The following is a 13,942-nucleotide window of genomic DNA, read 5'->3' on the forward strand; positions in this document are numbered from 1 at the left end:
TACATAAATCTCCGATCACCGTAAATTTCGAGAGCTCTCGAGGACCGTGCGCGTCGGTCGTCGCATCCCGTCTCCGGGCAACCATTGTTTCCGCGAAGCGCGTGTATCGTTTTCTCTCACCTCCGTCGGCGCAGCTAATGAGGCACGGTGTTGTCTTTACGAATCACCCCGTGAGCACCCTTGAACATCGAGCCTGCGGGGCCCGAGCGGGCACGGTCGGTCGTTCGGTCGTTCGCTCGGGAGGACGATCGGCCAACGGAGAATCCCGCGGGGGATTGTTCGCGCTACCGAGAGCAAAACGGTGGTCTGAACTGGGCTGGCCTGGCCTGGCCGGGCCGGTCGTTCAGCCGTTCGGCCGCTACGCGCCGAGGGGAAACAAGGAGGAGGAAAGATTTCTGCATGCCCCCCCGAGGAACAATGCGACGCTGTTGCACCGCATTCGTCGCATCGAAATGTATTAGTGAGGTGTCTCCGTTGTGCGCGCATTGTGTCGCGAGAGCAGCCGTGTGGTCGAACGTATACACGTACGTGGAAGCGGCCGTGGGTTTTCTTCGTACGGTGTGGTGGCAATGGTGGTCGGTAGCGATGCTACGCGGACGCGGTGTGGTATGGTTTCGGTATGGTGGCACGCGGTAAGCACGGCCCCGTATGCAGACAGTTTAGCGGTGACCGCCCCGCGAGTCCAGTTGTCGCGTGAAATATTGCGATTCATAAAATAAAACAGGCCTGCGGTCGAGGACGCGTAGATATAGCCTCCTGCCTCTGCCTCTGCCTCCGGCTGCTAACCCAGACCTAACCCACCCCTCTGTCTCTCCTTTTCTCTCCATCCCTTTTGCCGGCTCTTTTCGAAACCCGGTATCCCCCGAAGCCTCCGAACCCCCAAGCCCCCAAGCCCCGACTTCCATCCACCACCGACTCCGCTCTTTCTTTTCCGTTCTGTTTTGTCCGTTCGTCTTCGCGTCCGTCCGCTTAGCCAAGCCAGCCCGCGTCGTATCATCGACTCTTTATCCTGGTTAGCGACCAGTTCTCCGTATCCACGACTCTCGGTTTCCAGCGAGGCCAGACGAGCTTCTTGCCGGTTGAAACGTCGCCAAACCGCAGCCATCGTGCCGCGTCCTAGCGTTCTAGCGTTCTAGCATCCTAGCGTCATTGGTCCCGCAACAAGACCGGTGTAATTTTCCAGGGGCCGCGGCCATTTCAACGTGTCCGCACCGTACGGCACGGCACGTTCTGGAATCCGTCCTCGACTACGCGAGATAAAGCTGGATTAGGAGACGGAATAAAATCTACCGGTCGATCGATGCGTCTCGCTTCGTCTCTGGTTCAATTAAAATTTCGTTCCGACTAGCCGGCGAGTCTGGTAATACGACGGAAGAGCAACGAACGTCCGGTAGGCGAACGCGATCGAAATTCGGCTCGCAACCTCACCGGAAGAGCCGTATCCCGCGAGCGAAGAACTCGCGATCTTCCCCTAACGAATGATCGTCTCCGGTGAACGAGAAGGCAGAAACGTCGACGTACGTTACGGTTAAGACGCTCCTCCGTTCTGGAGATTCCTCCTTTTCCGCCGACGAAATTAGCGGAGGACATGTTTATTGTAAATGAATCCTACTCCGAGAGCGGCTCGTGGAAGACTGGTACATGTTCCAGGGGTGGCGAATCGGGGAGACGAAGACGGAGGCAAAGAGAGAGAAGGACGGGGTGAGGGTAGTTTGGAGGGCGCGCGCGCTCGCTGCTCCGATTTATGCGCCCGTTACCGAGCCCTCTGGCGCAATTAAGCTCGCGTTATAATATTGTTGTTTATTCTGAGCCTCGGCTGCGAAGCGTTAACCGCCCCTCCGCTCCCTGCGCACGCTGGCTTTACCGGCAACAACCAACCCTGCGATCCCCTAATCTCCCTGACGCGGCAGCTAGAATCTCTCGCTCTCTCCCGTTTTCCCTCCCTCTCTTTCCCCGCTTTCTCGCTGCTTCTCTTTCCGCGCGATGCGCTCGCCTCTCTCGCTCTCTCTCTCTCTCTCTCTCTGTCTTTCTTTCTTTCGCTCTCGGTCCCGCTATCGCGTTCTCCGCTTCTCGTCTCGCAACCTCCGTCTCTCCTTCGATCTCGCCGACTTACAGCATCAGCGCCAAACACGGGACTAACAAACCACTCCCTGGAGATCGGCAGGAACGAAATTTCGCTTCGTTTGTCCCCGCAGAATTCCGCCTTTGATTGGGTTTCGTCCACTAATTTCAAGTTTATTTTGACGCGCGGTCGCGTACGGCCGAATGAAGCCGGTTTTTTTTCGGGGGGGCAGAGCGACGACTGACGTCTGCCAGTCCGATCGTTTGTCCCGATTCGCGTCTTCCTTCGCGCCAAGTCGAAACGATGCCCACCAATCGTACCCGCTTCGACCGGTTTCTCTTGCCCGAAAGATTTATCGTCGGAAGGGTCGGAAAGATCGGGAGTGGCCGGTGATCGCTCGACGGACCCGCGTTTTCTTCGATCGGCTCGAATTTCATCGTCAGCAAACCGATCTATAATTAACGGCGCGATTCCTTTTCTTTCTGGAATCGAAATAACGCGTGAATCATTGGTTAAACCGGTTTTCGTCCTCGGTCTCGGCCCCTGTATGTGCGCTCGACGAAAGAAGCGCCGGCCGACTATGATTTCGCACGAATGACTCGGCGTTGACGGGATCTCGGCCACGTTCACGGGAAATTCTGATCGCCGCGTCGATCCGTCAGGCCTGGGAAATCATGTAAAAGTCGAAAACGTTTCCCGTCGTGCAGCATCCGTCGCGCGTAATACGTCCGCGTCGCGTACACGCTGAAAAACGTTCAAACTGGAATATGTCGGACAGATGTTATCTCTCCGACTATCCGACAAGAGAGAAAGAGAGAGAGAGAGAGGGAGAGGGAAGATCTCGACGATTGCGCATCGAAAGAACGGATCTCCGCGATCAAGATCGGGTTCCGAGGAAGATGGATCGAAGAGAAAGAGAAAGAGAACGACGGGGGAACGAAGCGGACTCGGAGGTAGAGAAGAGTCGGTTAAAGAGCGAGACGAACGAAAGACCGAGTGCAAGTTGCACCGGTGCGGGAAGGACGTACCGACGTACGAACGTACGAACGTAAGGACGGACGAACGAACGAACGAACGAACGAACGGACGAAGGTGGGATTGAGTTATGACAGCGTTTGCTCCAGGGGGCCGGCTCTGAACCCGACGAAGCGGATATTCTTCTTATTCTTTATTTCTCCGTCTGCGGCCCCGCCGTAGGAACCGTCGGCCATGCATCACCTTCGGTTCACTCTGGTCCAGCCTCCTCTTCGGCATCGTTCCATGGCCACACCACCATCACGGCCCATCACGATCCCACCTTAGCCATCGTCCGCTGGAAACGTTGATTCCACCCACCGCGGCAGCCTCGGCCCTCGGAGCTTTCGCCTCTTCGGCTCTCCGGCTCTTCGACATCTCGGCTTCTCGGCAAATCAGTTTCTCGACTCCTCGGGACGTATTCGCGTTCGCGTGTTTACATTTTATCGGGAGACCGGTTCAAACGCGTCTCTCGAGTATCGGCGATCGGTCGCGAACCCTCGGTTTCGCCTGCCCCCCGTTTCACCGAACCAAAAGAGAAAGATGGCTGGCTGTTCGATCCGGATAAATTGGTCCGTGCCGGATTCTTCGAAGAAAGCAAAGAAGAATTGGTAAATTACGAGAAGAGAAGGCCGCGCATCGCCAGCCCGGCGAGACGAGAACGGGGCTATTCGCTCACGAGGATACGTCGGTGACAAGAGTCGAAGAAAGAGCACGGCAAAGTCGCTTGTAAATCATTCGCGGTAATAAAGATCCACTTGTCGTGGTCCGATATTTATGAATCGCCCTCGGTCGCTCCGCACCAGAGGAGAATCGGCTTTCAGCTTTCTCTCTCTCTCCCTCTCTCTCTCTCTCTCTCTCTCTCTCTCTCTCTCTCTGTCTGTCTCTCTTTCTCGTGGCTAGTCGGAATGAACGATCGTCCGATTTCGAGATAATCGAAGAGGTCAGGGGCGGAGGGGACTAGGGCGCGGAGAGGACTTAGCGCGGCAGGAAAGATGTCGGCGTGGAAGGCGAGAAACCTGAAGAGAACACAAGAGAACAGAAGAGAACAGAAGAGGAGAGAAAACGAGACGAGAAAGCAGCCTAGGAAGGGGAAACGAGTAGGAGAAGAAGGACAAGCTTCAAGAGAAAGAGCCGGAGAACGTGGAGGAGGGACAGGAGGAGGTGGAGGAGGAGGAGGAGGAGGAGGAGGAGAAGGAGATGGTGGAAAAGGAGAGGCAGACGAAGAAGAAGTCCGAGTCGACGTTCGTTGTAGAGGCCGCAGACCGACGGACCGGCGAGAGCGAAGGACCGCGAGGCCATAAATACCTCACCGCGTTCAGCCAATTAAAACAAATCATTTTAATGCGCAACCTTTTTAATTAATGCCCGTGCTCGCTCGCTCTCATCCGCTTCCCTCCTCTCGGATAGTACACGATCGCTTCACCAACGGCTCCGCCATTCCCATCCCAGAACGATCGAGGCTATATTAACCCGTACGTCGCTGTATCCTGCCGGACTTTACCTTCGGATGGGTACTACTCTCTCCTCGATCTACGTACGACCGGGACTGCCCCCGCTCGTTCACTCCCTCGGTCGCGGTTCGGTTCGGTTCGATTCGATTCGATTCGATTTGATTCGGCCTCAGTCGACTCGACTCAACTCGTTTCGGCTCAACGTCAAACTCCGGTTCGCCACCGTTAACTCCTCCGTTTTAATTATACGCATTTTCGCTGGAAGATTGCCGGGGACTGTGCACGCTATCTACGCGTCGATCAGCCATCATCGCAGAGATTTATATCCGTCGATCGGCGGGAACCGAGGTTACCGAGGCCGCCATCGAACCGGCCGCACCGGCTAACCGCTTACAGCCGACAGCCAACGGTTAACAGCGCGCGCGACTTTCTTCCTTCCTTCCTTCCTTCCTTCCTTCCTTCCTTCCTTCCTTCCTTCCTCCCTTCCTTCCTTCTATTCTTCCTTCCGTCCTTCCGTCCTCTCTTCTTTCGCTTTCCCGTTGAATCGAGAGAATCTCGTCGCAGGGAATCACCGCCGTTATCGACGATTGTAACGACGATCGTACCGTCGCGGATTAGACTTTTAAATGACCTCGAGTCCCTGGCCGGCACATATTTCACGAGATGACGGTGGACGTCGCGCTAAATCATCCGGAGTGACCGCATCCGCTTGCCCAATCGGCCCGAGACTCTCTTCTTAACGGCCTCTTGTCACGCCTGCGACATTCCACCGAAACACACGCCGAGGAGACCGTTCCCCGCTCTTCTCCCCTTTCGTCAACGTCGTGGCCGGTGGACGCGCTTTTGTCGCCGTAACCATATTAATATTGTTCTATCGGAATTCCAATCCTCCGGAACGGGCCGACAACACAGGATTTCTCCGTGCAATAATTCACCGATCCGGTGCGGTGCGGTCCGGCCCGAACCGTATCTGGTCGTCGAGTCGTCTGGTCTGGCGCGGCGCGTCGACTCGGATCGACGGAGCGGCGTTCGACCGATAGATTTCTTTCTAAGTAAACGAACGCGCTCGACCCGGGTCACGAGATGTAACGCATATCCTGGCGGTACGCACGAACGTTGCCACCGTCGGTCGCGACGTCTGCCGCGTGAGAAACCGCGATTGAATAGAATACGTCCTATTAATATCCTTTTTTATCGGGACTCGAATCCGCCGGAAAACCGTTGTCGCTGAATACCTCGGACGTCATAATTCAGAGCAATTACGGGTACGCGTTCACCATGCTGGAGCCTCGGGATCACGGTTACATCGCCGTGCCGCGCCACGCCGGTTAGCGTTCATCGAACGAACGTTCAACACGGATACGCCTCTCTTTCGTTGCATTCCGGGAATGCCGGTAATCTCCCCGACCCGTTTGTCCTCCCCACCCTCCCTCTCTCCCTCCCTCCCCCCGAGCAGGACGAAACGCAACGAGGAAATATTCGTTTGCGGAAGTTGCCGATGCTGGCTGCGTCTACATAACGTATACGTCGCTACGTATTCGCGATCGAACGACCGGGTAACTTGTCCGGGCCGATTAATGGTTTCGCCGAGCAACGAGTCGACTCTTCGGCCGGTCAAAAGGCGAATATCCTATTCTCGCCGTGGCGTCACGTGGCGTCGCGTATCGCGTATCGCCGCGCCGCTGGTTTCATAGAAAAATTTGCCCGAGCGAGAGGAGATCGCGGTGACTCGGGGAGCGTTCTTGCCGTGACTACCTGGATGCAGGTGTACACGGTACCTACGGAGGGTACGTCCGAAGCTCGTGCGAGGGCGTGTATATCCTGACATTGTAAAAGTTGCCGTTACACTTGCGTAGCCAATTGGGTAGGCCGGGGACTCCCTCTAGGACGGCCCCAGAGCCCGTAGCCTCTTGTGCTCCCGATCTTCCTTCTCTCTGTCCACGTGTCCTCTCCTCTCCTTTCCTTTCCTTTCCTTTCCTTTCCGTTCCATTCGATTCGATTCCATTGCACTCCATCCGCTTGTTTTCTCTCCTCTCGGCCGGTGTTCCATCCTCTTTTTCTCGGATCGGCCGTCCTTCGCCCTCGCCGCGATTCCTTCTCCGTCCGATCGGTTGCAGGTTCCGCGGAGTTAGCCGGTATCGTCGAGCTGCCATCTCGAAAAATCCGTAGCGTGTCCTTCGTTCTGCTACCGCGGTGGGTTTCCCGCACGGTGACCACGTTCGCCGAGGCAAAGATCTCGAGACAGGGCCCGAGAGATACGCGAGCGAAGATCGTGGCTACCACGTTCGGAAATTTGCTGCCGATTTCGATAACATCGACGAGCTTTCGTTTGGTTTTATAGCTGCGCCGAGCGTTGTCGGTGTATTACCGGCGTCCTTGCCGGCCTATCCAGCCGCTCGCGCTCGTTGCACGCGTCATCTTCTTTCCAGGCGATCCGTAGCACGCGTGGCCTAGCGCGCGCGGACCAGCAGAGGATTCGCGGGATTCGGGAAGAAGAATTCTGGAGAAAGAAGAGCGAATCTCGAATTGGTGCACGGGCCGTCGCTCGTTGCTTGTCGAGTCGGTCAACGTGCCGGCTAGTGAGTTCACTAACCGTATAGATCGTCACCTCTTGACAGAAACTATTTAAAGTGCGGCTCTTGTGTGCGCTCGCCGGCAGGTTGATATAGGATGCAACAGCTGCGATCGGATCGTACGGCGTGCGAACAGCCGATGGTCACGCGCGTACCTCGCATACGTCGCCTTCTTACACGAAAAGTTATTTGAAAAATTACAGCGAACCCGGCCGGCTACCGTGATACGTCTAGTCGGATATAAATAAGATTGTCTTGTTTGGCCACGTTACAGGCACGCTCTTCGTCAACACATGCTGCGCCATGCTGGGAAGAAGTACAAGTGCGGACTTCCGGGCTGTCCAACGGTGCTGCGAACAGCTTCCGAATTGAGATCCCACCGTAGCTTGGTGCACGAGACCGGTGCGTCCGACAGACGATACCGATGCACCGACTGTACTTACGCGGCCAAAACGGAGTCGCAGTTGCGCAGGTACGTATCCGAATCGACACGACGTGACGCGACGGTTCAACGATTCGCGTGATTTCCGCCATCGCGGTCGTCGCGCGAGAAGAACGAAGGAGATTCTGACCGCGGGCGCACGGCCGCGCTGGTTCGACTACTATCGATAGATACCATTGACATTAATTCTAATCGAGATCCCCGGTGGGTACCGCGCGATCCTACACCATTAATCGTGCTGGTGGCTCGCGTATGTACGATGCATGACCGATGTCTTCGAGGAAGTAGAAAATTAATTGCGTTTGCTGCGGTAGTCGGTGCGCGTACCCGATTGCTCGAACCTGGACGGTCAAAGGATCTCTCGAGTATTATCGATATAATTTGTTTCGTTCGAGCCATAAATCGTTGACCGTAATTAATGGAAAAGTACTTGCGCGTTCGCGTTCGCGCTCGCGCTCGCGCTTCTGCTTCGAGCTCCTGCTCGCGCTAGCACGCGTGTTCGTACGTGGTTCGTACCGTCTCGAACAGCCGAGCCCCTTAATCGAGGAATCCAGCGCGCGGTGATTGCGCGAGGCATTTCTTATCCGTCGGTCGATTGATTCTTAATTATCTCTCCGGACAGCCACTGGAACGCTAATACCGGAAAATATGCAACGATCGTTTGTCGCGCGCTACGCACGAATCCGCGAGGTTCGATTTAAATTCTACCTTATTAAGGGCATTGTACCGTGGAAGGTTGCTAATAAATTTCATCTCGTTCGATTTGCCGTTTCGTTTTGTTTCCTCTTTTTCGCGTCGTGTGTAACCAAACGGGAGAGGAGAAACAGAGAGGGAGGAGAGAGCGAAAACCGTGAAACGGAGAAAGAACAAGGGAGACAGGAGGGAGAGGAAGAGGAGTGGGAGGAGAAGAGAGAGAGAGAGAGAGAGAGAGAGAGAGAGAGAGAGAGAGAGAGACGAACGGCGGGGGAGGTGGATCGGTCGAAAGCGGAAAAGAGGAAAAAGGAGAGAGGGTGGGGGTGGAGGAGAGAGAGATGGAGGAGAGCGAGAGAGCACCAAAAGCGGAAGTTGCGTGCAGCAGCCGGCCAAGTGCGGGCAACCCGTTATGATCGTCCGCATGGCGATGGTCGACGCGATATTTCATCGCGAATTGAGTACTTACTACGTGAGTCGAACTCAACGCAGCCACAGAGTGTCACGAGTTCTCTTTCTCTCCCATCTCTCGTCCGTGTACACGATTCTCTTTCTCCCTCTGGTTTGCTACCCCAGGCCACCCCGTTCTATCTTGTTTCCCTGTCCCCCTTTTTCCTTCTGCTTCTGTTCCGTTCGCTCTTTCGTTTGCTCTTTCGTTCTCTTTTCCATCGTTCCCCGGCAGTGTCGCCGGGATGTCCCTGTTCCTCCCACCGTGGATCGCGGTTCTCCGTCTCTTTCGTTTACACTCTGTGCGGCGGAGTAAATCACGCAGGATTTTAATTAAACGTGTCACGCATTTCGAACCTGATATACACGTAGCCGTGGCCAATGGCTCCCTCGTAATATCGCGCACGCATATCGCATCGTTCATAATCACCGGTGTCGCTGCGACGATGAACTTGCCGAGCTGGGCCGCGTCTTCCAGGCCCGCAAGATGTACCTACAATTTACAGGCGATCCCCACCCCCCCTACCCCTCTTCCTCGTCCTACGTTCCTTTCCGCGTCCATGGTTTCCCTTTAATCTCGCCTCTACAACGGGGAGGGAAAAGGGAAAAAGACTAAACGAAAATGTAATTTGTTGGTTACAGACATCGCAGTCGCCACGAGGATCCCGCGAACGCAATGAAATCGGAGTTGCTGCGCGCCTGTCCTTATTCCGGGTGCGGTTTTAAAACGAAACTCGCCTCTCATTTGCAGCGGCACGTGCGCTTGCATACGGGAACCAAGCCGTACAAATGTCGACATTGCGCTTACGCGAGTAACAACTTGGTAAGTTGGCATTTGATCCCACGGACGGAAAGATCCTCGCCGAGAGAATCCGGGCAGAGTTCGGAAGGATCGCGACACGGATCTCGACGGGGTTTAAACTACGACGAACGCGTCCCAATGAATCGATCAAATCGGTGCGGTGCGGTGCGGTGCGGCATCGTGTCTCGTTTCGTTGTAGCGCGGCCGCTGCGACTGCTGCGGAGGTTGACTCGCAGTTCAATTTTTGTTCCTGCGGTGACTTCGTGGCGTAAATTAAGCAAAGTACACCTTAACGTTTGGACCATGCCGCCGCCTCTGCCGCCACCGAGGCGCGATAAGATAACGAGTTAATTGTGCTCACTGGATGCCCACACACGCACGGGCCAGTCATACCGAGCGGCCGGTATGCTAATGCCCTTTGAAGCTTTAGTTAGGATGCGACTCGCATACGAGGGCTCCGTGTCTCTTTGATAGCGACATAAACTCATTCCAGTGGCTCTCAGCCTGGGATAGCTTGAGCCTAGGTAATCTCGCGGCACGGAGAATTGCGAATGTTGCGTCTTGCATCGGTAATGATACAACGGTAGGCACTTCCGAACCGCACCGAGACGCGTTTCGCACCGGGAAAAAACTTTGATCGGCCTGCTGCGATCACTTTGCCGGTGTTGCTTTGCTCGCCGGCTTGTTCTCGCGCGCGCGCGCGCACCGACGATACGATCCAGAAATTGATCGAGGCGGAGATTCGCGCCCTGCTGAAGGGAAAACTACCGGGCGGGCAGGATTAGGATAGGACGGGGTAGAAGATACGCGAAACCCGAAACGCAGACCGATAGATATCGATTCGGTTGCGACGGAGTATCGAGATCGGCGATGCCCGTTTACCTGGTAAGACTTTAATAAGGAAGAAACGCGCGAGCAGCGTACGAGCCGATTTAACGACGAAATTCCCACCCACGTAGCGAGTGGCTTGCCTTGCGTCAACAAGATTACACGCGCCACCTTTCTTCCTTCCTTCCTGTCTGCCTGCCTGCCTGCTTTCCTTCCGTCCTTCCTTCCTTCCTTCCTTCCTGCCATCCTTCGCCACTGACTCTCTCTCTCTCTCTCTCTCTCTCTCTCTCTCTCTCTCTCTCTCTCTCTCTCTCTCTCTCTCACCCGCCGTGGCAGCATCCAGGTTATGATTTAGCTCGGATGGTTACACGGTTCTTTCCTTTCTCTTCCCAGTCTTTCTGTTCCAGTCTGCCTCGATCCTTCGCGTCTACGTTTCCCTGTTACTTCTCGGCGGGTCCTCGGTATCTCTGTTCCTCTTGGCGTGGCAACGCGCTCGGAAAACTTACGGTTCGGTTGTTCGGTGCCGGGGCAATGCTGGCAGCGGCGGTAATTCTCGAAGGCAGCGCTAGTTACTTTCGGATCTGCTTCGCGCTTCCACGCATCTTACCCCGGCTGTTGCCGCTTTTTATCTTCCTCTTCAATTTTCTTCCAGGCTGGATGAACCTCGTAAAGTATTCGCGAGGGGGGGAGGAACGGTAACGAGCGAAAATCGTTTACCGACTATCGACCCGACGACGAAACGATTGACCGGTCGATCGGAATCCGTCAGAACGGGTCTGAACGAGCAGGTATACTGTATACATATATTGTGACGACGCGTATATTTATTCGACGTCATGTAAAACGTGGAAGCTCGCGCAGGCCCATTCGGTATTCCCTCGATATAATCTTGATCCGAGTTAAAGATCCCACTCGACTGTTCGCGCTTGTAATTTTACAAGCAGCTCGGCACGCAGCGGCCGTCCGAGGGAATATCGGACTTATTGCTGCTTTCGATAATTTTCATACATACGTTACGAGTACATTTACAGTCTTCGAGCTACGGTAGGGTTTGCCCGCAGGTAGAAGGAAATTAATATTAACCGTGCGGAATCTCCGGAAAGAAATAAAACCGAGGGAAGATAAAGCTGCGCACGCGGGGGGATCGAGATCCTAGAACGAAGCCTCGTAAAGAGAGGCCGGAATGCGAGACCGGCCTAGTAACGTACCGCATAGCATCGCGCGTACATCCCCGATCTACAGGAATATTATGTCCGAGGAAATCGGAATCGATCGGATTTAAGGAAAGGTTTGATACGCGATTCGCGTGACGGTGCTCACTTTACAAGGGCGCAACGTTTCACCGGCGAGGTGGACGACCGCCCATGACGGTGTGAACGGGTCTTTATCCGAGACCGTCACGGAGCACTGCCCGTGGAAAGATTTACTTATGGGAAATTAAATTTGATGTTGCCGTTGCCATCAACGGCTCGTATAAGCCCGCCTGGTAGGAAGATGTTTACGACTACGGCCTGCTACTTAGCCCGAGAGGGTAAAGCGCCTTTAAATGCTCCATGGCATAGCCAATGAACGCGTCCGGTTTGCGGCAGACCGATTCTGGTCGCAGGTATTCACTGTCGACCGATACCAACGAAAGCCCGTTCCGAGCCTCCCGTTCGTTCCAACGCCGACTCGACTCGACTCGACTCGACTCGACTCGACTCGACTCTACTCGACCCGCATCTACTTGCTTCGACTCGACCGGACTCGACTCGAGTCGACCCGACCGGACTCGCGTCGCTCTCGAAACATACGGACGCCATCCGGCTACCGCCTCTATTCACACGGACCAACCGCGCACTTCTCGTCGTCGCGTTTCACGAGTCCCCGAGTTTCGAGGGGAGAGGAGAACAGGGCACCACCTTTCCTTTCTTTACCAGCCGACCGCGAAACGGACGCGCCTCGTTCATTCGAACGTTTTCTTTTTCTTTTTGTTGCAGGAGAATCTCCGGAAACACGTACTCTCCACTAATCTTCATCCGGGCAAGACGATCTACGAATGCGACGTTTGCCGAGGAAAGAGCGCGGACCTCTTTCAGACGAATTTCGCGAAAGAACTACGGGCGCACCTCCTGGCCGCGCACGAAGACGTTTTTTCTACGCCTAGTCACGCGACCGATTACGTTCTCGGTATTTTCGAGGTTCGTCCTCGAGGTTCGCCGACGAGTTTCGCCGAAACGCCGAGTTAACTCTGGCGAGATTGTTTTTCGCCGATTGTCTCCCGTTGCCTCGAATTTCCGGCGGAAAACGTCTACCGATCCGAGAGAGTGACAATTTATGGCGCGCGCGTTCAAATCGTTGGAACGGCGAACCCCTTAGGAACCGTTCGATTCGCACGGCGCGGCGCGAGAAACAAAATTCTTTCGAGGATTCTTGCGAAACGAACGATTTGAGCCACGGGAGACGAGAGACGAGAGCGCGCTACGCGGATGCGTTAGCCTCGGACTAAGATGACATCGATGTCGGGACCTGGTTGTTCGTGGTTGTGCGAACCGGTAGGCCTGTACCATGCCAGGAAATAGTTAAAGTGATGTACGGTCACGTGGCACGGTACGGACTTTCGACGCGTATACGATCGAATCTTTATGCCCCGTGCACAACGCGGCGACGGCGGAGAAGCTCGGCGTGGTCGTCGCGAGGGCGAGGATCGCTCGAGTCCACCTGTCGCCGGGTTGTTTAGCGTTCGCCGTTCCAACATCCCCCGCATACACGCGCACACTCTCGCACGCATACGTAAACGGTTCCGAGAAACAAAGGCGCTAGCTCGTAAAGTCGATCGGTTGTGTCGTTTTCGAAATAAAACTGCTAATTACCAATGCGACTGTTGTTATCGCTTCGAAAGACCGAGCGATCGAACGAGATCGCTAATTTCCTCGCGTGTAGTTTATTCGTCCTGTCCTATTCGGCCGCGATATCGAAAACGCGAATGAACGGTTAGTGGTGGAAGAACGACCGGCCGAAAAGGGAGCCGCGGAGAGGCGGGAGGAGAAGCAGAGAAGAAGAGAAGAAGAGAGGAAACGGGACGAAAAGGTCGTTGAAAAATTCATCGTGGCTGAAAGCCAGCGGCGGACCACCTCGTGGATCGTCTTACAAGACGCGTTTCCGTCTTCGAGGGTCCTGATTGTGAGAAATGCATCGTGCTGTCGCGCGAGATAGGTGTCGTAAAGTATGCGGCCCTTGAGTTCTCTCGGGCAAACAGGACGAGAGCAACCGAGAAAGACGGAGAGAGGAGGGAGACCACGGGCGTCGTGAGCGCGAAGGATAATTTATTGACTAATTAACGAGGATGTCCTTCATTACGGGTCGAGCAGCAGTCGTGGTCGCTTGCTCTCGCTCGGAACCGGCATTATTTGGCGCCCGAATATTTACGACCGCGTCCTCCTTCTGGCCGTGGACCGGGTCCTCCGCCCCGATACCGATGCCCATGCCGATGCCGATGCCGATGCCGATGCCGATGCCGATGCTGATGCCGATGCCGATGCCGATGCCGATGCCGATCCTGCTCCTACCCTCTGTCCCTGCTCGAGAAACCAACCGAGAGGTACACAGCCTGAAAGAAAGATAGACGGAGAGAGAGAGAGAAAGAGGGAG

General features: G+C 55.1%; 1 protein-coding gene across 1 annotated transcript in view; it reads left to right on the forward strand.

Moving 5' to 3' along the window:
- The window catches only part of LOC143355023 (uncharacterized), a 29,103-nt gene extending 16,374 nt beyond the window's left edge, over positions 1-12,729 (forward strand). The window contains exons 7-9 of the mRNA XM_076789464.1: positions 7,378-7,575; positions 9,325-9,505; positions 12,292-12,729. Coding sequence (XP_076645579.1) covers positions 7,378-7,575; positions 9,325-9,505; positions 12,292-12,540 — 628 coding nt within the window. The 3' untranslated portion in view covers positions 12,541-12,729. The remainder of the gene's footprint in view (positions 1-7,377; positions 7,576-9,324; positions 9,506-12,291) is intronic.
- The last annotated feature ends 1,213 nt before the right edge of the window (positions 12,730-13,942 follow it).

The sequence above is a fragment of the Halictus rubicundus genome, chromosome 1 (genome assembly GCF_050948215.1).
Source record: "Halictus rubicundus isolate RS-2024b chromosome 1, iyHalRubi1_principal, whole genome shotgun sequence".
Classification (NCBI taxonomy): Eukaryota; Metazoa; Arthropoda; class Insecta; order Hymenoptera; family Halictidae; genus Halictus; species Halictus rubicundus.